We start from the raw sequence: 25,284 nt of genomic DNA, 5'->3' as shown, positions 1-25,284 counted from the left end.
AGCTGAAAATCAGATTTAACAAGTTATAAATCTCTCTAATCACGCAGTGGAGTGAAGGTTCTCAAAAGATGTAAACTTCAATAGTTTAATTAGAATAGTTTGTTTAAAGGGTAACTTTGGTATTTTTCAACCTTGACAATTGGTCAAGTATTGAGGGATAACGCTGTAACCGGCAGCTGCAAAACGAGCTGCGAGGGCAAGTGAGCAGCTGCAATGTAATGTTACGTTCACTAAAAGTGCTTGTTTTTGCTACTGACAGGCTCAGATTGTTATTATACGTCTCTGACAACATTATAGGAAGGACCCTACAGAGAAATAAAAAGTTTTTCTTACCCTTCTCTTGATCAGGTCTGTTTGTTATTGTGTCCAAGTGCCACTCAAGGGAGAAGTCTTGTGAAATTTGAATATCCGTATACTCTGGCTCAAATAAATACGGGTGACCATAGAATTCAAAGACTTCATCAACATTGTAGAAATCATCTAAATATTCAGCCATGACATTAAAAATCTTTTAGATAACACTAAGCTACGCTTTCTGTACTCCTACACAACAAACTCTGCCCGGTTCGCACTCGCATTTCCACCAATGATGTATCCCACTATTCCACCGTTGTCTTCCGGCAACACGTCACCTCGCCAGATTTCACAACGAGACTTCTCCTTGAGCGAGACTCTTTTCATAATGTCAGACACCTATAATAACAATCAGAGCCTATCATCGCAAAAACAAGCACTTTTAGTGGACGTAAATGACGGTGCCAGCTTGCCCCAATAGGATTACATTGCAGCCCGTAAGCAGCTGCCTTCTACAGCGCTTTCCATCAATACTGGACCAGTTTCAGAAATTGGTGTCCCTATTAGTCAGTTAGACACAAAGACATGGGAAAATAGGGTTGAAAAATAACGACGTTACCCTTTAAGAAAAGAGAAAGTTGAATGCAGACTCAGGTTGGCTAGTTCATTTATACTCTATATATTAAACCATTTTTAATACTTGATGCAAGATGATGTTCTCCTGAAGATCCTAGCACAAAGCTGGCTACCCCCGTGTCATGGTATCTGTGTTGTATGTGCTTCTGCTCTGTCCAGGTCCATCCTGACCGGCCTGTTCCCTCCTACATCTGGCACAGCCTACATTAATGGAAGCGACATTAGGACTGACATGGACACCATCCGCGTTTCCCTAGGGATGTGCCCTCAGTACAACATCCTCTTCAATCAGTGAGTTACATTACAGATGCTGCTGACAGGATTGGAGCCATTTCAGTACAGGATACAGGATACAGAGCAAAAAAGAGCAAAATAATAAAGGAACTGTTTATGTTGAACAATAAACTAAAATTACTCTTTGTTCAAAGTTGCTAAACAAACTTTGAAAGTTTAGAATATCTTTAGTTGTAGTAAAGTGAGGAGCAGACTTTGTTAAAATCAATGCACATTCTTCAAGCATTGGCTTTGACACACAGTTGCTGAAAGCCAGAGTTACTGATTCACTTCTCCATCCAGACTTTCCCAGCTTTCAAAGCATTCACACAGTCAAAAATCTGTCAAAACAACAATTTTACACTCTCCCTCTGTAAAAAAAATAAACAACATTATTACTGCTCTCCTGTTTTTTTCCCAGTCTCACAGTGGAAGAGCACATCCTGTTCTACTCACTGCTGAAGGGTCGGACTCAGGAGGAGGCAGAGAAGGAGGTTGAAGACATGCTGGTGGACCTCGGGCTCCCTCACAAGAGAGACGACGAGGCTCAGAACCTCTCAGGTGGACCATTTGTTTCTCTGTTTGTGAAAAAGAATTTCATTCATTCCTTCCTTATTGTATCTGATCTGAACGGTTGCCTCTCGCACATTTTACAGGTGGTATGCAGAGGAAACTGTCAGTTGCCATGGCGTTTGTTGGAGGGTCAAAGGTCGTGTTCCTGGACGAACCCACCTCAGGAGTGGACCCATATTCCAGGAGATCCATTTGGGACCTCCTGCTGAAATACAGAGATGGTAAAAATGTCACTGCAGCAAAGTCTCATTTAACCCATTAAGCTCCGCATTTTAGCCCTCCAGGTCAACATTTCACCCCTTTAGATGCACATTTTACCCCCACCAGTACATATCTCACCACTGAGGTCCACTTTTTACTGCTACTCCGAAGACACTGAAGAATGAAACCAAATCCTTTGCAGCCTTACAGCTCTCCTGAGGCGCTTGAATTAAGTAGTGAACTGATCAAACGGAAAAATTCAGCTACTCTGCTACAATATAAGCAAAAATTGCAGTCACAAAATCAATAATCGTTTGGCAAAGGCACTTTAAAGTTATGGTAACTTATACTTTTTTGTTCATCTAGAATGTACGGAAGCCCTGAGAGGCAAGTGAGAAAAAAAAGTTATTTTTATCAAACAGTCACTATATCCTGACGGTAGTGCATAAGACAGGTAATCTGAAAAAAGAATGTGCCTCAGTGTCCTCCAGTGTCCTCAAGTGTCCTCAAGTGCTCCTAATGGCATCTGCAAGATTGCACAGACCGGAGGAAAACAACCAATCAGATCAGAGCTGTAGTCTGCCATCTGTGAGCCGGCTGTCATCACTCGCGAACTCCGATCAAACGGTCAAACTAGGCAGCGCTGATCAAATATGAATCAATATTTTGTTACTGTAATGCCTATATCTCGCCTCAAATGTTTTTCAGAAACATTTTGTAGTGTGCGGTTTAGCTGTAAAATGAGAAAGTTTGTTACGCCGCCATTGTGAAATCTGGTGAAGGAACGCCAAGTTCCAGTCACATGACCGGAGCACAGCCAATAGGAACGCTCTATCAATCAAATGACCTGCGATTGGTCAAAGTCTCCCGTCACAGATTTTTTAAAGCCTGAAAACAGAGCCATGAGGAGGTGCAGAAGTCTAGTTTTCTCTCAGAACACTTGAATTACAATATGCTGAAAGGTTATTATGGCATTTTTGCCCAATGATGCCAAAAATATACTGGCTACTGCCACTTTAAGTCATAAATGCAGGAGAGAAAACAATTTAGATCACACTTTGAATATGGATCACCAGAATTTTTTTTTCCGCACTTGCCTCTCAGGGCTTCCGTAAGAATAGGCTCCTGTGATTCAAATGACATGTGAATAAAAAGTGCTTTATTAAAAGTTTGACCCTTTGTGCAGGCCGGACAGTGATCCTGTCAACTCACCACATGGACGAAGCCGACCTGCTGAGCGACCGCATCGCCATTATCTCCAAAGGACAACTCCACTGTTGTGGATCCCCCCTCTTCCTCAAGAACTGTTTTGGAGTTGGTTTCTATTTGACACTTGTTCGCCGGATGAAGGATCTCAAGAAGAAGGAGGTAAGCTTTACCTTTTACACAAAATCAGCCAGAGACCCAGCGACAATGTGCGTTACCACTGCCCTGTCTGTTTATTGTTCATGATCGGCTTCAAAAGCAGACACACAAAGGAGAATACCTGCTTTCCTTCCGTTAAAGTTTCAGTTTCCTGTCAAGACTTTTGAATTGTTAAAAGTGTTCTTGTCTTTGCTGTTTTCCATCAGAATGATTGTGACTGTGCCTCAGACTGCTCCTGTTCCTGCTCCATCTGTACTAGTTACAAAGATCAGTCTCACAATCCCTTGCAGCATCTAGACAGAGTTCTGGATGGTAAGTGTACACTGCACATTTATTTTACTGTAACTGCATGCTCATGAGCTACTCCCCGTCCTCTGTTTGTGTCCATGTGTTCTCTAGTAGTTCTATTTTATTGAGGAACAACTTCAGATTCAGGCCCTGTGAGTGAGGGCATTTGTGTAACGTGTGGACATTTTGACTAGTCCTTACTTCTTCAAAGAGCTGTTTAGGGGGTTAAGACTTCATTTTCCGGTTAGATTCAGGTTCAGGTTAAGATTAGACTAAGGGTTGGGGTTAGGCTTCTTGTTGCAATGGTTACAGTTTGGGATAGGACCTAGGGAATTAAGCTTAGGCTTGGTTTCACCATAGACTGTATATAAGAAGTGGACGTAGTCATTGTGACGTCAACCATTGGTTTTGGCTGTCGGCATCTTGTTTTTTGCAACCAGAAGTGACACGAGAGGGTGGAGCTAACTACATCCGAACACTGTCATTTTTAGGCAACCATAATCAACCAAAATTAACTTTCATGGACTGAGAACACACTATGAAAGAGTTAAAGTCCTAAGATGAAAACACAGACAACTCCCAGACTGAACAACGCCGTGGTAGCGACCTGTCAATCACAAGGTAGCCACGCCCTAAAGCATACCCTGCTTTATGGTCTATTTGACTCTAAATGGGACCATAATTTACTAAATGAACATCATGCTGTATTGAAGAAGACTTGAAACTAGCGATTGAGAGCATAAACTCATGTTTACAATGTTTACTGAGGTAATGAATCAAGTGACAAGTAGGGTCATGACTTTTTGCAACCAGAAGAATGCAGGAATGCAGGTTTTAAGGCACTTTTGCATTCAAATGTCAAATGTTAGAAAAAACATCCTTAACTATTATTAACAAAGACTTGCACACTAAAAAACTCAGCTAATCTGCTTCATTAGGACTATATGAAAGTGCTTTTATCTAACTTTATTGACAGTGCTGGCAACACAAACAAGCCACCCCACAACTGTTAATTCAAATAGTGCTGAATCCTCATTTCTGCATGGAAGATTGTGATATCAGCTTTTTCCAACAAAGACTCACTCCCACTTAAATCCAGCGAGAACATTGCTGACATAAATACAAATACAAAAATCTCCAAATGTGAAATAACCAAAACTGTTGTTGTCCTCTATCACTCATACTCATGTTGATTAAGAAAATCAGTTCTGGGCCTTTAATGCACTGAAGGTTCTCACAAGTATAGCAGTACAACCCTGTGTGTGAGTGTCAGTGTGCACTGGTTGATGTTCTCATGACTGGCCCACTTATCCAAGCTGTAAAACAGATACAGAAACAGAACACATTATTTTCTCACATTTATAATTCAGTGGTGATATTGACCCATGTGCCTGCCTGAGGATGCTGTACTTTAGATGCAATGATTCAAGCACAAATTTACTCATCTATTTTAGTGCTTGAATAATACTGTTTGGTTTTTTTTTGTTTTTGGCATAGTTAGCAGTTTCCCTTCCTTTGTCCTTTACCCTACCCCATAAATGATGATTTTCTGTCTTCTTCCCAGGGGATATAGACAGCATCACCAGCCTCATCCACCACCACGTCCCTGAAGCCAAGCTGATCGAGATGATTGGCCAGGAGTTGACCTATCTGCTCCCCAACAAGGGCTTCAAACATCGAGCGTATGCCAGCCTGTTCAGGGAGCTGGAGGAGACGCTTGGTGACATGGGCCTCAGCAGCTTTGGCATCTCTGATACATCACTAGAAGAGGTAGGGACATCGCCTGTCTCCGTCTGTTGAGGTGTTTTAATGATGCATTTACAGATGGTAAATAAGAGCTTCCACAATATAACATGAGCTAGTTTGGATTTTTATGATAAACCCCCTTCAGCTTTGTGAATCCTGATATCATCAACAAGAAAGCATCCATAGTCAAGTTAAAGAAAAGACAAATTAAAATAAAATTAATGATTTTCATTTTTGATAATAACTTTTACAATTCCATAGCAGGACACAAACACCTCTTGAATATTCTTTCAGTGTATCACTCTACAATCTTTGATTTGCTGTTAAACATCACCTACTGTACACTACAGAAACTCAATCTTAACAAGTCATTCTTGTTTATTACTGCGTCCATAAAGTGTTGTTTTCTTAAGAAAAAAAGGTGAAAGAATCTGCTTCTACAATTTGATTATTTCAGTGAATACAAATCAATTTGATATAAATAATTTTCATAGCTACAATAAACTGTAACATCCTGTTTTGAATCTGGCCGGGGACCTTTTTTTTTGCATCTCTCTCTCCCTCATTTCCTGTTTTCTCTCTACTATCGCTGTCTAATAAAGACATGAATAAATACATTTCCTATAAATGAGAGTCAGTGTCTTGAAAAAATACATAATAATTAATAAAGGGGTGGATTACTGAACTATAAACAAGAAAAAATACTTTTAATTGTGTAAAATTTTTTGAAACAAGTTGATTTGTATTAGAAACAGGTTGAAGGAATCTTCCCAAACGGCCAGATGTTTTCAGTTGTTCAGTTGACTTTTTTCAACAATGGACCAAAATGTAATAGCAAAATGGAAATTTTAGTGTATAGAATAAGTGCATAATGTATCACAGTGTATGTGATGGCAGCAGTTTTCCTGTCCACATCTTAATATATAATGTTTAAACAGAATTTTCAAGTTTAATAATGTAAAACTTGTATCATATTATTTCTGAATAGGGATAGCTGGATAGGGTATCATGACAATGGGACCGATCTATTCAATTCAGTTCTATGTTTATATGCTATATACATTATATACTGGAATTTTAATTCCTGTTTAAGTTTTCACCAATTTGTTGCTGCATTAAAAAGATTTACACCTGAATTGTAATTGCGGTTAATTTTGGAATTTTTTACCAAGTTGCTGGTTTACAATTAATTATTATTCTATGTTTGTTTTTTTGTCATATTTTGTTTTACAAAATAAAAAAAGCAATGTTTAAGTCGAGACAGATGTTGCCTTACACACAAAAGAATGATCCAAGTCACTTCCACACAGTGAGGCATACAGCTTATTCATTAAACACCGGTATCGGATCGGTACTCGGTATCGGCTGATACCCAAAGCCCTAGGTATCGCGAACTGTAAAGTCGGATCGTTTATCCCTACTTCTGAACTTAAAGGAAGAACTTTGATGCGTGAAAACTTTTGAATGTCTAAGGAAGTTCTTTTTTTATCTTTCCAGATCTTCATAAAGGTCACTGCCGATGGAGAAGCAGCGAATAATGCCACCACTCCTGGTAAATACCACCACTGATATTCCACATGGCCTTTTCCTGGAATTGAATCTCTGACCCTCTGTCCTTTCTCTCTAACTTGCTGTTAATCCTTTCTGTGTCACAGTTGTTTTGATTGCTGCTGTTATTGTTGTTAATTCCCCAACTTTAACATTAGCTGCTTGTTTTGTATTTACATGTGATGTGGTGCATCGTTTGTCAGTTTTAATCCTCCAGTTTGTGTGTGTGTGTTTTGTGTCTCACCTGTGCACTCCCACCTCTAGAACAGTGGATGTTACAGCGGAGAAAAGACAACAACAAAGTTGGTGTAGAGGGAGATAAAGGTCAGAGCCTTGAGAGATAGACAGAATTCTGGCAATTTCAGCTTTATTTTAAATTAAATCAGGATCAATCAGGATGTGCAAGAATCATTTGTTATTTCAATTTAAAGTAAACTATTTTAGCATGTGGGGTACATATCAGATGTGGACAAATTTGATATGATCCTTTAAAGTATAATCACAGAAAAGTACAGTATTCTGACATTAAGATGCTTTTCAGTGACCAATTTAATGGCATTAATTAGCCTCACACATCTGGTACTCCAACCAGTTTATGTGATCCAGGTCTGGAATCTAGAGCAGACGCTCTGCTGTTAAAAAACAAAGCAGGGATTATGCCGGTATTCTTAGTCTTTATTTAGAAATGCTTGCTTGCTCTTTTCTTGCACTACTGCTTTAAATTCAAAAGCATGCATTTACTCACATTTATGATTTGTCAGCTGCATAGAAACAACACCAGATTCAGCCGTTATCAGCTCATTAAATGTACGTTATCAGTCGTTATAAGCCTAATAGATGTGGGTAGGTAGGGGCCTGCTACACCTACTAAGTGAAAGCGAAACTTAAAAGAAACACGTTGTAAAGCTGAATGAAACATTACGGTTTGAACACAAAAAAAAACAGCTTCTTTAGTTTTAGGCAATAAAACCACTTTGTTAAGTTCAGGGAAAAAGATCGTGTTTTGGCTTAAAATAACTGTGTTTGAAAAGTGAAACTGAGGGTTGTGAACACAAAGACAACTACACCAGTGGTTCTCAACCAGGGTTCTAGGGGATCTCCAGAAAAATAGGGGAATAGTTTATTTACACTATTTAATTCACTATAGAAGTGAGCCCGATGTAAGTAAATCCTAAGAGAAAACTATTCTGATCATAGGTTTCACTTCCTCCCTGGTTATCTCCTCAACTGTAGTTGACAACTATAGAATCTGGTCTTAATCGAATCTAATAACCAAAATTATTTCAGATGGAGGTCCCTGAAGTGGAATCTTATCAAATGGGGGTCCATGTGTATTAATGTGTATTCATTTCGGGGTCCTTGACATAAAAAAGTTGAGAACTACTATAGTAAATATTGTTGGTTTCACAAAGGATGCAAACCCTGTTCTCCAGGGTGGAAGTTCTGTGTTTCGCCCCCAATCTCCACCTCACACAGAGATTCAAATACTACAGCGCCTGTCATCTGCTTTTACTCAATGTAATTACTACTGTCGCTAGAGGTCACTGTTGTCTTCTGTTATTCCTTTTTCCGCTGATCACCCATGTGAATAGATGATAAAACCTACTAATGGGTGTAGCAGGCCCCTTCTGACCCACACCTGTGAGGTGTTTTAACCACTGATAACACCCCGTTAATGACCTGTTAACAGTCTAACCGGCTGGAAACAGAATCAGAAACCTCAGATGAGTTTAGGTGCCTTCCTCAGTGAGAATCCGCCGCTGTCTCTCCAGCAAATGCTTTGTCCTTTGTAGATATTTTATGTACAGAGCTTACTCTATGTTTTCTTGTTGATCACAGAACATAACGGTGTGACGCAGTCTAACGGCACTGCCCGCGGTGCATCAGACAGCAGTGAAGGAAAAGGCTCCAGGCAGGTGAAAGGGGCCTCTCTGATCCTGAAGCAGTTCTATGCGCTGATAGTGAAGAGGTTTCACCACGCCATACGGAGCAAGAAAGACTTCCTGGCACAGGTACAGGGACGCAGCAACGGCTGGATTGATGGCTTAGTGTTGATAGTTGGATTATGTGATGTATGGACTGTTTGCATTTGTATTATTAGATCTAGTAAAAAAACATAATGCATAGGCAAGTGTACATAATGTTTATGATAGACTTGTATTTTTGGGGATTTCAGATCGTCCTTCCTGCCAGTTTTGTCCTAATAGCTCTGATCTTCACCATGATCGTCCCTCCATTCGGAGAATATCCCAGTCTGACTCTGACGCCCTGGATGTACGGACAGCAGTTCACCTTCTTCAGGTCAGACCTCTATAGGCAGTTCACCAAGACACTAACTTTAGACAAACCATCAGTTATGAATCACATAAACACTGACGTACAGTACCTGACAGAGTGGTGCTGATTATATTGCTTATATATTTATTCAGTCGGTGGTTTTAACTTGATTCTCTTCTTTACATTTTTTCCTCCCTGTTCAGTAACGAGCAACCATTCGACCCCACAATGAAACGCTTCACAGATCGCTTACTGAACAGGCCAGGCCTGGGGACGCGCTGCATGGAAGGAGAACCACTAGGGTGAGTATCAGGACTATACATAGGCCAGGACAAGATAGATGAGATGATAGATAGATATATTGCACGAGTACATTTCATTTTCAAAATTCAAATGACTGGCACAGAACTCCTGCAACATGCATTTAAACATGTAGGTTCCGTCCGAAATTCCAAATAACATGCTATTTAGAACTCTAAAAAAGTCTGTGAGATTTTTTTGTATGTCCGAAACCTTAGTATGAAACCAATAATACGTAAATTGCATACTATTTCCGGTGAAATATTACAGTATGCAACGCTGGACACTACGGCGGCATAAATATCCCACAATGCAATGTGGTAGTGACTACAAAGTCCACAACAGACGTTGACGGACAGCTCTGTAACATGACCATAACGGTTCAATTTAACTGATCTAACTAAATATAATTGATAATATTTCACTTTGCTAGGCATAATATATATTTTAAATTAGTTCAGACTTTATGATCATCACAAATCATTGTTTTGCATGAGGTTGGCACAGGTTACCATGGTTACGCGTTTCCAATCGACAAGGAGGCTCTCGGGAAGTGACGTGGTAATTACATCTCACTGCGTCCGAAAAGATACATACTACTGTTTAATACACCTATTGAGTATGTAGTGCATCGTATGTGATTTTGGACGCAGCCTCGGAGTTCATGAAGACTAAGTTTAAAATATACTCTCACATTATCATTAAGGCATCATATAACTGGTGACATGCTTATCCAGTTTTTCTTCAATAACCCTTGACATGTTTTTATTCAGTCAGCATCAGAATTAATTCACCAAGTAGAATTCATTTACACAAATTACCAATGCCCGGTCTGCAGAGTATAGGTCTGTAGAGTATAAGTATAAGAGTATACTTGACACAAGGCCTCATTTTCAGTGAAAATGGACATGAAACAAGACATGTACTAAATTATGTAATCATATGCTGTGCATGATAAAGACTTTTGACTACTGCATATCCATGTTGATACCCTTTTGAATGTCTCTCCACAGAATGACCTGTAGTAACAGTACAACAGAGTGGGAGAATCCTGACGTCTCTCCTGTGGTCAGCAACATCTTACAGAGTCCAGAGTGGAACCAGAGAAACCCGTCTCCCTCCTGCCAGTGCAGCACCAGTAAAAAGCTCACCATGATGCCCATCTGTCCCATCGGAGCGGGAGGTCTGCCCCCTCGCCAACGAATCGAGGCCTCGGGAGACACGATGCTGGACCTGACGGACAGGAACATCTCTGACTACCTGGTTAAAACGTATCCCAGTCTCATCAGAACCAGGTAGGTTTGAATGTAATTTATGTCTGCATTGAAATGACACAAACAGGACGAATTAAAGTAGAAACACAAATGTGTTAACCCTAAGAGACCCACATAGACCCGATTTTGTCTTTTTTAGGGGGGTACTGGGGATCTTTAGAGGGAGATAGCAGGTCAACAGTAGATGTCACATAGAAGCGGTGTACGTCACCTGAAAGCTGGGAACCTGAAGATTAATTTGAGATGCAACTCGGCACTGTATGTCAAATTGTTCTAGTCATTAGAGTTAATTCATTAATTAAAATAAATAGTGAACGTGTATAAGGGCTTAAAACATTATGATAGAAGTATATGATGACCATTCTCATGCTCTATTATGTCTCATAAGTTGTTGCAGCAAATATTGGGTTGATACCATTTGTTACACAGATTTGGTGCTAAATTTAACACATTTTTACCACTCGAGAATTGAAAAAAATCCCTTTGAAATACCACATTATGACACCAAGGCCTTGAGGAGCATGTCTTCAAAACTCTGCTGATGAAACAAGCTATGATTGCTCCGATTTTTTTTTTTTTGTATGACCACTTTTTTATCACATAATTTACTTCTCTGTTTAATTAAATTCTGTTTTTCATTTCACAGTTTGAAGAGCAAATACTGGGTGAATGAACAAAGGTAATAACTTAATAACTGTTTTATTGTTGTCAGTCTCTCTCTTGTGTAGTCGATGTGGGATACTGAATGTTCTCTGTCCTCAGATATGGAGGTCTGTCAGTAGGAGGACAGCTTCCCATCCTGGACGTCAACCCCGGAGACATCCAGAATGTTTTCCATCAACTGGGACGAATGCTCAACATCACAGCGGTACTCACTGTTTTATTTTTTTTTGTTCATGAGAGTGTGTAAAGTCCATCAAGTCAGTTTAAAATGAGCATTTTCTTTCACAGGGTTACTATTCTGGACGTGCACTGAGGGAGACTGGTCCTTTCTTACGATACATGGAAAGTGAATTCAATATAAAGGTACGTGTGGGATGGATACAGGAGTGGGATTTTCTGCAAATAGCAAAACAGCAAATGGCAGAAATTAAGTGCAAACCCTCGCTGGTTTGATGTCTACCTCCGGCGCTTTGCTTTTACATTACAAACTTCAATTTATGAAGTCTGTCATATCACAAGGACATTGACTGACTGGCTGTTAATGCTTGCTTTTATAGCTTTGCTTTCCACTTAAAGTAATGATGGGTTTATATAAGGAAGGTCGAGCTTTGCAAGTCCCTATATTGTAGATGAGGACTGTAATTATCACAGAAGGTTGTAATAAGTGTTTAGTTAACTTTATTCTCCTTCTGTCAGGTATGGTATAATAACAAAGGCTGGCACGCCATGGTGGCCTTCATGAATGTGGCCAATAACGCCATTTTACGGGCCTTCCTACCTCCGTCCGCCAAACCTGTCGAGTTCGGCATCACCGCCATCAACCACCCCCTGAACCTCACCAAGGAGCAGCTTTCTGAAGTTACAGTGTGAGTGTTGCTCTTATATTTATTAATTAGATTTTAAAATGTCTTTTTGTGATTGTTTGTACATAAAAAGTATAATTATTATAAAAGATACAAGCATGACGACATTCACATATATACAATATATACTTCTACCTACATATACTCAGATATACATGAATTAAAAGTAAACAAAAGCTTGTGCAGGAGAGGTAGGAAACTCAAGGCAAGATAAACTAAATTACATGAAATAAAATGTTATAATATTATAAAATATTTTTTTAAATGAGAAGACAAAAAAAGATATATATATATATATATATTTATACTCACAAGAGTCCAGAATATTTTTAGTGCTGTGTAGTCTGAGTTTGTAGAAAGACATATTCTGGAATTCTATTTATTTATTATTATTATTATTTTAATATTTATTTATGATTATTATAATAATGTCATAATAATAACTATTACTGTTGTTATTATTACTGTTGTTATTGTTATTATTATTATTATTATTAATAATGTTATTCATTTTATTGTTATTATTATTATCTACAGTACATTGTGCAGATACAACTCTTATTCTGACATTTTAACACCAGTCCCCATTTTTAAAATATAAATTGATTTACATAAATCTTGGTCATTATTAGAAACAAGTTTACATGACCGTATCTTAAGATCATTTAAAGTAAATTATAGATATGATTTTACCTTAATTACTTTTTAAAATTCCCTTTGGAAGAAAGTTCCATCTGAGTCATGTGTAAATTATCATGAATAATTATTAATTATTATTATTATCAATAATTATCATTATTAATACATGGTTATTTGGATTAACTTCTTCCTTCTTCCTTCAGGTTGACCACTTCAGTAGACGCCGTGGTGGCGATCTGTGTTATTTTCGCCATGTCCTTCATCCCCGCCAGCTTCATCCTCTACCTCATCCAGGAGCGTGTGACCAAGGCCAAACACCTGCAGTTCGTCAGTGGGGTCAGCCCTTTAGTGTACTGGGTGGCCAACTTCTGCTGGGACATGGTAAGTCAAGCAGGGAGTCAATATGAGATGTGCATCCTCTTAATGTTGAAACTGATAAAAGATTTTTCCAGTTTCCAAATAATTGTAAGCAATACAAAGTTGATTTACATGTATATAGTGGACATAAACTCAGATTTAAACAGATAGATGTTGTGCATTGTTCCTTTAAGTGAATTTGTATCGTACAACTAGTGATTTTTGTATAATAGTTGATGTTTCTGTTCATTATCTTGTTACTTGAATGCTTCATTTCTCCCTTAGGTTAACTACTCTCTCAGTGCTGCAATGGTGGTTGGCATTTTCATGGCTTTTGACAAAAAGTGTTACACATCACCGTCCAACCTGCCAGCACTAATAGCTTTGCTTCTACTATATGGGTAAGACTTTGCATAAAAAAACATAAACGAAAAAATACAAAGAAGACATTTAAAGGAAATGCAGATTGTGCAGGTTGAGTTAGTGTTATAGTGTGGAGGCACCCGGAGGGCCTTATTAGGATATCTCACCTCTTAAACAAAAAACGTTCTGAATAACAGCTCAATTCAGCAATAGGTAAATCCAAAGAGAGAGAACAAAATGCATAAATGACATGAAAGGGAGGTGAAAAAAACAGTCTGATGGCTGGAATTGTTTTGGAAATATTTCTCTTTTCTCTAATTTCTAGGTGGTCGGTTACGCCCATGATGTACCCCATGTCCTACCTGTTCAGCATCCCAAGTACTGCATACGTGTCCCTGTCCTGCATCAACCTGTTCATCGGCATCAACACCAGCGCCATCACCTTCATCCTGGAGCTTTTTGAAAACAATCGGGTAAGAACATACAGACTATAAATTATTGAAAGAAAAAAACTCACCATTCAACACACAGCTAAGACAATTAATTTCTGTTAACATCAATAGGCCATTTTCACAGCAGCTGTTTGACATGTCATTGCAGGGTAAACACAGGTGTTATTAAGAAAATGTATTGTGGGCACCTAGGGCACTAGAGAGCTGACAAATTAGGGACAACAATCTCCAGTATTGAGGGAGAACGCTGTAGAGGGCAGCTGATCACGGGCTGCAATGTAATCCTATTGGGGCAAGCTGGCAACGTCATTTACGTCCACTAAAAGTGCCTGTTTTTGCCATGACAGGCTCTGATTGTTAATATAAGTGTCTGACATTATGAAAGGAGTCTCCCTCAAGGAGAAGTCTCGTTGTGAAATCTGGTGAGGTGACGTGTTGCCGGAAGACAACGGTGGAATATTGGAATACATCAATGGCGGAAACGCGAGTGCCGGCCGGGTAGAGTTTGTTGTGTTGGAGTACAGAAAGTGTAGTTTAGTGTTATCTAAAATATTTTCAATGTCATGGCTAAATATTTGGATGATTTTGACAATGTGGATGAGGTCTTTGAATTCTATGGTCACCCGTATTTATTTAAGCCGAAGTATACGGATATTCAGATTTCACAGCAAGACTCCTTCTTGAGCGGGACTTGGACACAATGACAAACATTTTTATTTCTCTGTAGGGTCCTTTCCAGAATGTTGTCAGACATTTATAATAACAATATGAGCCTGTCAGTGGCAAAAAACAAGCACTTTTAATGGACGTTGAATTGACGGTGCTCGTTTAGCTGCTGCTGGTTTAGCGGCTGCCGGTTACAGTTACCGGACCAATTTCAGAAATGATTGTCCCCATTAGTCACTTAGACACAAAAACATGGTAAAATAGGGTCCAGGCTGAAAAATACTGAAGTCACCCCTTTAATGTAAAAGCAGACCGATGGGGGGAGCACAGTCAAAATTAGGTTTGGATTCAAAACAAGTGCCCTTTTTAGAGAAGACATTTTGTCTTGTCATAGCAGGAAAAGTACAGGTGTTACTAAGGTGTTACAAATGCCCCAGTAAGCCAGTGTGACAGTGAGGCAGCATACACAACACCATGACCCTGAGACTGAAGCAACTTCAGTCATCATTCATTTTATTATTTACACCAATGCTTTTCCCACTGTGACATGTCAAAATATCTTCTGTGAAAAGGGCCTGACAAAAACTATACAGCAAACACCAACTATACAGTAGGTACGTACACAAAGGCTGATTAATAATGTGGTACAACTGGGGAAGCAGAAGGGCTGCAGGTGAGTCACATGTGAGCATCGCAGGGGAACATCTGCTGGATCGGTCGGCGCATGCATGCTACTTAAAACAACAGAGAAGTAGGAGGAAATAGAAGTAGGGGAAAGGGCACAGATGCTGCTGCTGTCAGAGTGACAGGTGACTTCCTGGAGATGGTTCTTTTAGCCAGATGGTTCTCTCCACCGCACATCTGTACTCCTCTTCTCTGCTCTCACTGATAAATCCCTCAACAGGTGGGTCATGAGAGAACAACTGGAGGTGGCTCATATGTTTGTTATGTTGATACTGACAGTAAATCACAACTTTATTCACTCTTACGATTATTTGTCTGGACATTTATAAACAACTAATAATAATTTTTGTTTTAGCGAATACATGGAACACTTGCTTTTAGTGTATGCAAAGCAAAGTTGAACAGAGATCACTGGACTAACTGAGGATTTGTTTCACATAAAAGAAAGATTAAGTTTGTCTTTATACACAAATGTCAGTTTTTGCTAACAGCCTGATCTCATATCAATTGTATAATTAAAATAGGATTTACTCCAGTTTTTATATGACATTGATGAGCTCACATGATTTAAGCATGACTGGATGGCGGGTGTGTACACTCGGCCACAGCTCTGATGACCTGCGTTCAGTTCAAAATACATGCAAATAAGTGTTCTGCTTTGAGTGAAGTTTATGTTTTCAGCTAGTTTTTAAAGTTGAAAAAGGAGTAAAATTATTGCATTATTGGTCTTGTTTGCATGAGCTATTCATGCCAATAAAGAACATTTCATAAGATACAGTATATAATGCAAATGTTGTATGAGAACACAATGCTGAGGTGATGATGCAAAATACTCAGAACAATACCGAGCTTCAGAAATGAGCCATAAGTTTAATTCAGTTAGAGTTATTTCTTTCACAAAAATGGCAAAAAACAGATTTAGCTGAATATTTGTGTAGACTGCAGACTGAATGCTGACGTTTTCTATCAATCCTGCCCTCGAGTGAAATGTGTATTGAATGTTTACGTGTTTGTGTGTGTTGCCAGTCTCTGCTGATGTTCAACGAGTGGCTAAAGAAATGCCTGCTGGTGCTCCCTCACTTCTGCCTGGGGCGAGGACTGATAGACATGGCCATGAACCAGGCTGTGACTGATGTTTATGCCAGATTCGGTAAGTACTATTCTAGCCGATAAAGTTCAATTAGTTTTACATCATTAATTCATGATAGCATAATTTCCATCACTAAAAATATATCAGAAAATCCTACTATTTTAATTATTATCATTAAGAGGTGACATAACCATTAAATAACCAGAGAATTTAGCATATTGCATACATTTTCAAATGAAAATTATTTACCAAATATTACAAAATTGTACCTTTTGTAATCAAAGTTCTAGTTGTTTAGTCAGATTTGTGAGTGACTGCATCAAAGTTATAATATAAAGAGTTATTGCTGTCTGGAAAATGTTTGTACAGCTTGTGACGTATAACAAATACTGATTTTGTACTGAACAAAGGGTTCATCTTCAGTATATATCTGTTTTCAGGTGAGGAGTACACAAAGGATCCTTTCCGGTGGGACTTTGTGGGGAAAAATATTGCTTTCATGGCAGTGGAAGGCTTTGTCTACTTTATTTTCAATCTTCTGCTCCAGTACCGGTTCTTCTTGGACCACTGGTAAGTTACTGTCTACACACAGACCAGACAAGTTTACATACACAGCATTTCAAACATTACACCAACGTCTTGACCTTCCCATACAAACATAATCAGGAAGATTCTTTCCCAGATGGTCTGAACTCATACCGTACCCACCTTTGAACAGATAAAAGTGCCGTAGCAGATGCTTCTCCTCAGATGAGTTTCTTGCACCCTTCAGGTTGTCAGACTACAAGCAGACTTCAATACGAGATGAGGACGATGACGTGGCAGCAGAGAGGCAGAGAATTCATAATGGAGGGAGCAAGACAGACGTCCTACACATCAGAAACCTCTCTAAGGTAAAAAATCACTGGCTTTGTTACGTCATCATGATATCTCAATTTCAACTTTATCATCCTTTCATCTATATTCATATGCGCATAAAGTTGAATGAAATATAGAAGAAGAAGGAATAAGTTAAAGTATTCATGCACACATCCACAAAACCTCAGTGGGATAGGTGAAAAACTACTCTGCAATGCACATTGGAATTACAGCTCCCTTTAATTAATCCCTCTAATTCAACCAGCTACAGAGATAGAAAAAAATACAAGATAAATTTAGAAAAAAAGGCATGACATTGACACAACAATACACAACACAACAATGAAGACAAAGTACTTGGCAAATAACATTTAAGCTAACCCCTAACTGGCCTGTTTAAACGTGTAACTGCACATAATGTAATAAATATTAGGTGATAAAAAAATATGAAGAATTATTGTTTGTTCTCGTAGGTAGAAAAAACGTTTTGTTTTTTTGGGCATTTCGCCCTTTTTATTAGATAGATGACAGTGTATAAATGGAGGAGAGAGAGGGTTATGACATGCAACAAAGGTTCCAAGGCGGGGATCGAACCCGGGCCGCAACCACTCGGCTAACATGACGCTCCCTATGAAGAGTTACCTGTGAAAAATATGGACTGTAGCATTATGACGTCTGAAATAAGGGTTCAGAAACCAGGAAGGGTTATTTATTTATTTTATTTTTTTCAAGGGAGAATAGTCTATATTTTTTGGGAGCACAGGGGAGAGTGTTTCCATTTTCTTATCCCAGAAATATATTTTTCATCAAAAATATTCATTAATATCAAGTCCATCAGCACCAATAGCAGCTCTTTATTCAAAAACGGAGAGTGGCTTTATTTTCGCTATTTCGTTATGTTTGCCATAAATTATTTTCTGATATTGTGTGGAGGATATTGAAGTTCTTTTCCAAGTCTGTGGAAGGGTAAAAAAAAATAAAATAATTTTCTTATAGTCCCTAACAGCCAAAAATGTAAACATATTTGTAATGCAGAACAAATAATTACATTCTGAAGACAATATATGCAAGCAGGTTAATGCTGTAGAAAAAAAGCATCTGGCATATTTAATAGTTTGTATCTCTAAATTGTTGTTATCGTTTTAAAAGTACTACACAAATGGGGTCAGTTATCATTATTTCTGTGCCTTTCTCTGCACAGACGTATGTGGGCAGGAAGAGGGCAGCTGTGGACCGGATTTGTGTGGGTGTCCCTGCAGGAGAGGTAAAGTCACTGAGTTCATTCAGACTTACTATTGTTACGACTGTTATATATTTATAGTACTCAAGCTTTCTTTTTTTGTCTTTGCTCAAGTGAACCTAAATACTGATTAAGATGCAGATTATATGCAGCAGCCAGCATAATGAAGTATATTTACTGTATATCTGGTCTTATTTATATGTGTTTGTTATATTTCTGTTGTTACATTCTTGTGCTCTTTGTTAAAACACGCATGTACAAGGACATTTCTAGTCATTGTATGAAGCCAATTAGAATAGTAGAGATTCAAAAGGATATTTGTCTTCTCTGATAGTGAGTGCGTTTCAGCTTTATTGTCAGTATTTCAACAGAATGTGTCCTCGCATCGAGAGCCTGATTGTCTTTTGTCCTCTTAGTGCTTTGGTCTCCTGGGAGTTAATGGAGCTGGAAAGACGACGACCTTCAAAATGCTGACTGGTGACACTGATGTCAGCTCCGGGGAGGCCACTGTGGCTGGTTACAGGTACATAAAGATCAGTCAGAAACGTCCCTGGTCGATATAACACAAACTGTGTTCACAAAACTTTACTCTGGGTTTATCCTGCATGCAGTTCCAGATGGGAGACGACCGGAAACAGTCCAATGAATTAGAAAGTTTAAACACGGGAAGGTCAATCTGACATAATTCTGTTTGATGACACTATCTGACTATAAAACCAACACAAGTGCTTCTCTGAATAGGAAAAAAAGCTAGGAACAAGGGCTCGATTTACCATTTCGTTTTTGAAGTTTCAAATCAATATTTGTAGTGGAGCTACTGTGAAGTGATTTTGGTGCTAAAATTCAATCTGTTAAAAATCCAATTTTCATGCCGACTGAACAATTCTCTCAGACTTCTTGTGATGGAGAATAAGCCCCTCAAACCGCATTTGCACTTATAATGCTTGTTTTCAGATTCATACTTGTAATTTCGGTTTCTACTAGAACATGTTTACATCCTTCAATGTTGAAAAATGCTTTACCTTTCTCATACCGGCTGTGCTGCAGCACCTCTTTTCAACCTCTCTCTGAAACACTTTGTTTCGGGTTAGGGTTAGCCAAAGTGTGTTACTTGGTGACATCAGCACATTACGGAAGAAAAGGCAGGACTTCAAGCGAGGCGTTTCAGGCAGTTCAGGAGCAGTGTTTCTGTGGGGGAGAGTAACTCCCTTTGGCGTGGACTTTGGGCTTTGTAACTTTGCGGAACTTTTACATGCATAAAAAACTATATAACACACTAAAGGCAAGGGGAAAAGCACAAAAGCATAATAGGTCCTCTTTAAAACCCAAATTAATGAAAGTCTGGGTTAATTTTTTGAAGCTTTAAGAGGTGAAAGTATCAAGTATTTCATAAGAAAAGTTAAATAACCCAACAGTAACCAAAAAAAAAACAGAACAGAAGTTTATAGATTTTTCTTTCTTTCTTATCTTTTTATACCTAAGAGACTACATAGAAACATTTTTGTGTTTTTCAGTGGAAGATAGCAGGTCAGCAGTATGTGTCACAAAGAAGTGGTGTACATCACTGAGGAACACCTCAGTAAAAGCCATGCTGTGATTTTGTATCAAAAACTTTTGACATTTGGGGATTTCTGCAAGAAAAGCATTTTTTCGGGGATTGGATGGATTTGATCACAACAGGTCATTTTATACAGTGATGTCAAGTTTCAAAAAATTGTCTCATTATAGGGAATGTCTACTAACATCATCACACATTAATACAATTGGGCTTATTGAATCCACAAGAGTCCCAGCTTTACAATCATACCCAACTTATGTAATTTCAAGACTGTTTAGGGACCCCTAAACCATACTGGTATGCAGAAATATTTAAATACACCATTTTTAGAATAGGCGAAAATAACACATATATACTGCATGCATAAAACTGCATGGTTTTTGCCAAAAACTCCATGTAATTATCATCAAGAGGGCATGTCTTTAAAGGGGGAACCCGTGGGTACCCATAGAACCTATTTTCATTCACATATCTTGAGGTCAGAGGTCAAGAGACCTTTTTGAATATGGCCATGACAGTTTTTCCTTGCCAAAATTTAGCCCATATTTTGAGCGTTATTTAGTTATTCTTGACAAGTTAGCATGACATGGTCATTACCAATGGATTCCTTAGGTTTTCCAGTTTCTTATGACACCAGCCATGTCATTTGCACTGTTTTTGTATAGTTTTGTTCAATTTTTACATAATTTTGTTCAGAAGAATCAGCTTCCTCGCAGATCTGGATGTCATGTTTTAAATGATGACTTGATCAGTCTAACATCACTCTTCTTATCATGTTATTTGCTCTATTGGCTACTGCAACGAGTGGCACCTTGTGTTTTGTTTTGTAGCATCCTGAATGAGATTCTGGACGTGCACCAGAACATGGGCTACTGCCCTCAGTTCGATGCGATCGATGAGCTCCTAACCGGCAGGGAGCATCTGTACCTCTACGCTCGTCTCAGAGGGGTACCTGAGTCAGAGATCCCCAGAGTGAGTAGGACTCCAGCTGCTTCACATCTTCACCTTGTCTGAGGGTTTTTCATTCTGCTGTTTGGTTCAGTACTGCATAGAGATTCTTTATATCTGCTTTGTTCTTTTTTTTGTGGTACATTGTCTCTTTACTGCTGCTCCGTTTTCACTGCTGTTTGATTTGTCAGTTTAATTTCGCTGTTCTGAAGGGCTCAGTTAACAGTAGGGGTTGCCCATCCTAAAAATGTAATGTGGATGCATGGTGTCCTCTAAATGCACATTTCCACTTCACCCTGTAGGTGGCAGAGTGGGGCATCCAGAAGCTGGGTCTGACAGAGTACGCCGGCCGCTTTGCAGGGACCTACAGTGGAGGCAACAAGCGCAAACTCTCCACAGCCATCGCAATGATTGGTTGTCCGGCGCTGGTGCTGCTGGTGAGTTATCCAATGGTGGGGAGCTCACGAGCCCATTGTTTGGCTTTTTGGGCTTTATGCAGGGATTTATCAATGAAATGGTCTATGGATCCAGATGGGAAGCCATATGGGTTCGGTCAAGCCTGGCCTCGAATGTTTTATACATTGGCAGGCAACTGAGCAGTCCAATTCAAATTGGCATAAATCTGAGATCTTTGCCATATGCTGATAGAGATAAGGATTTGGTCTCCGTTCATATGGAATTATGTGCTCAGAGAGTCAAGTTTGCTGTTTGTCTGTGGCTGTGTGTGTTTAGGACGAGCCCACGACGGGGATGGACCCCCACTCCCGACGCTTCCTGTGGAATGCCATCATGAGCGTCATCCAGGACGGCAGGGCCGTGGTGCTAACATCACACAGGTTCAACATCCAATAATGAAATTAATCCACCGCACACATCTGCTGCGGCAGCTGACCAAACACAGTTAACTCTTCTGCCAACAACTGTTGATGAAATCATGACTAGATTGGAATTTGCTCGATTTTACCATAGAGATCAATAAATTATGATTCATTGCTCATAGATATGAAATAGCAGCAGTAAAAAAATAAAGCTGGATTGTGGTTGTTTTTCCACCAGTATGGAGGAGTGTGAGGCCCTCTGCACTCGACTGGCCATCATGGTCAATGGGACTTTCAAGTGTCTGGGTACCATCCAGCATCTGAAATACAAGTAAGAGGTTTTCTGTGTTTTAGCAGGCTTGTACAGTGTGTGGGCAGTATTCTAATATCATGATTCTAAACCTTTAAAATATGATAAATAAAGGTTTCTCTGCATCATGATACAGAAAACATGGAAGCATAAAAATGTTTCTGTGCGTAGCCTTAATATATGAAGAAAGAAACATTCAGACTTTGAAAAATACTAACAATATGAAGTTGTACAACATCTTTGGGGGATAAAAACACGTAGTACAAGTTGTAGATGTTGATCCTCACACTGTGTTTCCTTGATCCAGATTTGGTGATGGCTACGTAGTGACAATGAAAATCAAGGCAGCTAAAGCGGGCTTGTCCCCAGACCTGGAGCCTGTCGAGAGCTTCATAGAGAGCAGCTTCCCCGGCTGCGTTCAGAGGGAGAAGCATTACAACACGTTGCAGTACGAGATCGCCTCCTCCTCCCTAGCCAGGATATTTCAGCTGGTGGTGGCCAATAAAGAAAGGCTCAGCATCGAAGACTACTCTGTTTCCCAGACAACACTGGATCAGGTACGTGTGTGTCTCAACCTGTGTTTAATACATGTGAGGGAATTTGTCCCAATAACATTTGTGAAGGAACAACCACCCAACGATAACTTATTAAACTATTACATCATTTAAAAAAGAAATGTATAAATTTAATCGAATCTTATAGAATACGATTGGATTTCAATATTTATTCAATATTTAAATATTCAATTTAATTATCTTTTGTTAAAATACTATTGAATCAATCAATACATCCTCATCTTTGTGCTGAACTTTGCATCCAGCAATTTAATTGGCTGTTAAACATTACAGGAAACAGTAATGGAGCGTTGGACTCTGCCAGAATAAGACAACAAATCGCACCTTTCTGATTCCGTTACACAGAAATAATAACATTATATTAAATATTTAAATGTGTTTTATTTCTCTTTAAACACAACTGTTTAATTTTGTTCTTATAAGTGTGATATTTTAAATGTATTGTTTGGGCCATTTGGGCCACCAAAAATGTACTTTGACCACCAAAGGCTTGGTGGCCCGTAGGGCCAGTACTTTAAAATATAAACATCTATGGATAAATATATAATTTAAGGTCATTCAGACAAGGATTATAGGATATTTATTAAAAAATAGTATTTATTTGTATGATTAAGGAAACAAATAAGTTTGTTATTAATTCTTGAGGAATTGTGATTGATTTATAATTTTGTGTTCCGTACCATTTTCGAAAACGAGATATCTCAGGAAGGCCTGAAGGGAATTTTTTCAAATTTGACACAAATGTCCACTTGGACTCAAGGATGAACTGATGATATTGGAGGTCAAAGGTCAAGGTCACTGTGACCTTACGTTCGTCCTATTCTCGTGAAAGAGATATCTCAGGACTGCCTGTAGGTAATATCATTATATCTGGCACAAACTTCCACTTGGACTCAAGGATGAACTGACTAGATTGTGGTGTTCAAAGGTCGCTGTGACCTCACAAAACACATCTTTGGCCAAATCTCAAAAATTCTCTTGCTAATTATGCTAATTTCACACAAATATCTAATAGGATAAAATGAAGAAGTGATGACATTTTGGGCAGACATGGATGTAAACTGCAACTTGACTTGATGGCCGAGGCATACAACCACGAGGTGTTTTTATTTTGTACTGAATGAGTTTGTCTGTTGTGCAGGTGTTTGTCAACTTTGCCAAGCAACAGACAGGAGAGGACGACGACATAACGTTACACAGACGAACTGCAGGTGCAAGAAAAGAAGTCAAGATCTCCCCAATGCAGAGGAAAACATGAAAATGTCACCTGTAAATGTACAGAGACACAGATGTAAAGGTAATATTTCACTAGCCAAATTGCTTTTTAGAATAGAGATGAGCCTGGCCAGTTAACCTGCCAAAGTGACTGGTAGAACAGTTCATGTTTCCAGCCACAAACAAACTTTACAAGCCTTTGGCTGCAAACGGGAGTTAATCTTCCACGATATCAAAAACCAAGTATGTCCGACTCATCACTTGGACATGAAATCATATGTGTTAACAGCAGAAAACTGATGCAGAAACAGCTGGTTCTTCATCTGAAATACGGGAAAGAAAGATATTTTTGCTTAGATTGACTGGCTTGTATAAATGTGTACATATTCTGTGTGTAATGAATACTTAAGCACCTTAGAAGCAGTATTTTTTTATGTTTACATTAACACACACACCTCAATTTTATGTGACACATGTAAACAAATGTCATTTGATGTTGGTTGTCTATTTTTTTTCCACAAAAAAAACATATTTATTATCGCTTCTTTTCTTTTCGGTCATTCACTGTTGTATATTTAAGTATTTCTTTGACTGCCCTGTTTCATACATTGCCATGTTATGTTGTTCTCCAGTGTCAGTACAAAATAACCCAAAATATTCCTCCTGAGGGATTCAAATTGAGAAGAAAAAGCTAATTAGATAAATATAGCTCTAGATAAAGAGGAATTATATTTTGTATCTGACCCATAAAACTTTAATATGCTTTATACTTTATGCTCTTAACTAGCTGATTTGTACTGAATCATCAGTCCCAAATAAAACAGTCCCAAGTTTCATAAATGTACATGTGAAATGCAGTATTTCTTCAATATATTCCTCAACCATTTCAGCCCTCCCTTGCTTCTCTTAGTGGATGCTACTGCGTGTTATACAGTAAAAAGAATAGTTGAAAGGCTTTTCACTCCGGTGACCTGCAGTAACTCCGCTGACCTCCACTGAAAAGCTCAGAAAACTACTGCAGGTCAGTGGAGTGGCTGAGAGATGGCTTTGCATCGAGGCCAAGGCGACACTGTGCCAAGTGGCTTGTCACAACTTGGATTTATCTGACACACGGTCCAATTACTGTTCTCCTGCCACAAGTGATGGTGTCATTGCCTCAGGCCGCCCACTAGCCTGAATTTCATTGGCCACCTCAAAGAAACAGAGGGAT

At 38.9% G+C, this 25,284-nt stretch overlaps 1 protein-coding gene across 3 annotated transcripts in view; it reads left to right on the top strand.

Annotated features, from left to right (window-relative positions):
• Window positions 1-24,918, top strand: part of LOC141777546 (retinal-specific phospholipid-transporting ATPase ABCA4-like) — a 54,527-nt gene extending 29,609 nt beyond the window's left edge. For 2 of the 3 annotated variants that reach the window (XM_074651899.1, XM_074651898.1), the window contains exons 21-50: window positions 1,090-1,221; window positions 1,625-1,764; window positions 1,860-1,997; window positions 3,164-3,345; window positions 3,549-3,654; window positions 5,195-5,400; window positions 6,874-6,928; window positions 7,189-7,248; window positions 8,764-8,936; window positions 9,101-9,225; window positions 9,405-9,503; window positions 10,515-10,796; window positions 11,422-11,454; window positions 11,538-11,643; window positions 11,727-11,801; window positions 12,135-12,304; window positions 13,144-13,321; window positions 13,583-13,698; window positions 13,986-14,133; window positions 16,489-16,612; window positions 16,993-17,122; window positions 17,325-17,445; window positions 18,612-18,674; window positions 19,067-19,173; window positions 21,039-21,180; window positions 21,459-21,593; window positions 21,889-21,992; window positions 22,213-22,305; window positions 22,592-22,841; window positions 24,001-24,918. In XM_074651899.1, coding sequence (XP_074508000.1) covers window positions 1,090-1,221; window positions 1,625-1,764; window positions 1,860-1,997; window positions 3,164-3,345; window positions 3,549-3,654; window positions 5,195-5,400; window positions 6,874-6,928; window positions 7,189-7,248; window positions 8,764-8,936; window positions 9,101-9,225; window positions 9,405-9,503; window positions 10,515-10,796; window positions 11,422-11,454; window positions 11,538-11,643; window positions 11,727-11,801; window positions 12,135-12,304; window positions 13,144-13,321; window positions 13,583-13,698; window positions 13,986-14,133; window positions 16,489-16,612; window positions 16,993-17,122; window positions 17,325-17,445; window positions 18,612-18,674; window positions 19,067-19,173; window positions 21,039-21,180; window positions 21,459-21,593; window positions 21,889-21,992; window positions 22,213-22,305; window positions 22,592-22,841; window positions 24,001-24,117 — 3,910 coding nt within the window. In that variant the 3' untranslated portion in view covers window positions 24,118-24,918. The remainder of the gene's footprint in view (window positions 1-1,089; window positions 1,222-1,624; window positions 1,765-1,859; window positions 1,998-3,163; window positions 3,346-3,548; window positions 3,655-5,194; window positions 5,401-6,873; window positions 6,929-7,188; window positions 7,249-8,763; window positions 8,937-9,100; window positions 9,226-9,404; window positions 9,504-10,514; window positions 10,797-11,421; window positions 11,455-11,537; window positions 11,644-11,726; window positions 11,802-12,134; window positions 12,305-13,143; window positions 13,322-13,582; window positions 13,699-13,985; window positions 14,134-16,488; window positions 16,613-16,992; window positions 17,123-17,324; window positions 17,446-18,611; window positions 18,675-19,066; window positions 19,174-21,038; window positions 21,181-21,458; window positions 21,594-21,888; window positions 21,993-22,212; window positions 22,306-22,591; window positions 22,842-24,000) is intronic. The other variant, XM_074651900.1, reaches the window with a different exon arrangement.
• Window positions 24,919-25,284: the final 366 nt, after the last annotated feature.

This window comes from Sebastes fasciatus, chromosome 11 (genome assembly GCF_043250625.1).
Source record: "Sebastes fasciatus isolate fSebFas1 chromosome 11, fSebFas1.pri, whole genome shotgun sequence".
NCBI classification, from domain to species: domain Eukaryota; kingdom Metazoa; phylum Chordata; class Actinopteri; order Perciformes; family Sebastidae; genus Sebastes; species Sebastes fasciatus.
Note: the sequence above shows the minus strand (reverse complement) of the source record. Positions and strands in the feature narration are given on the sequence as shown.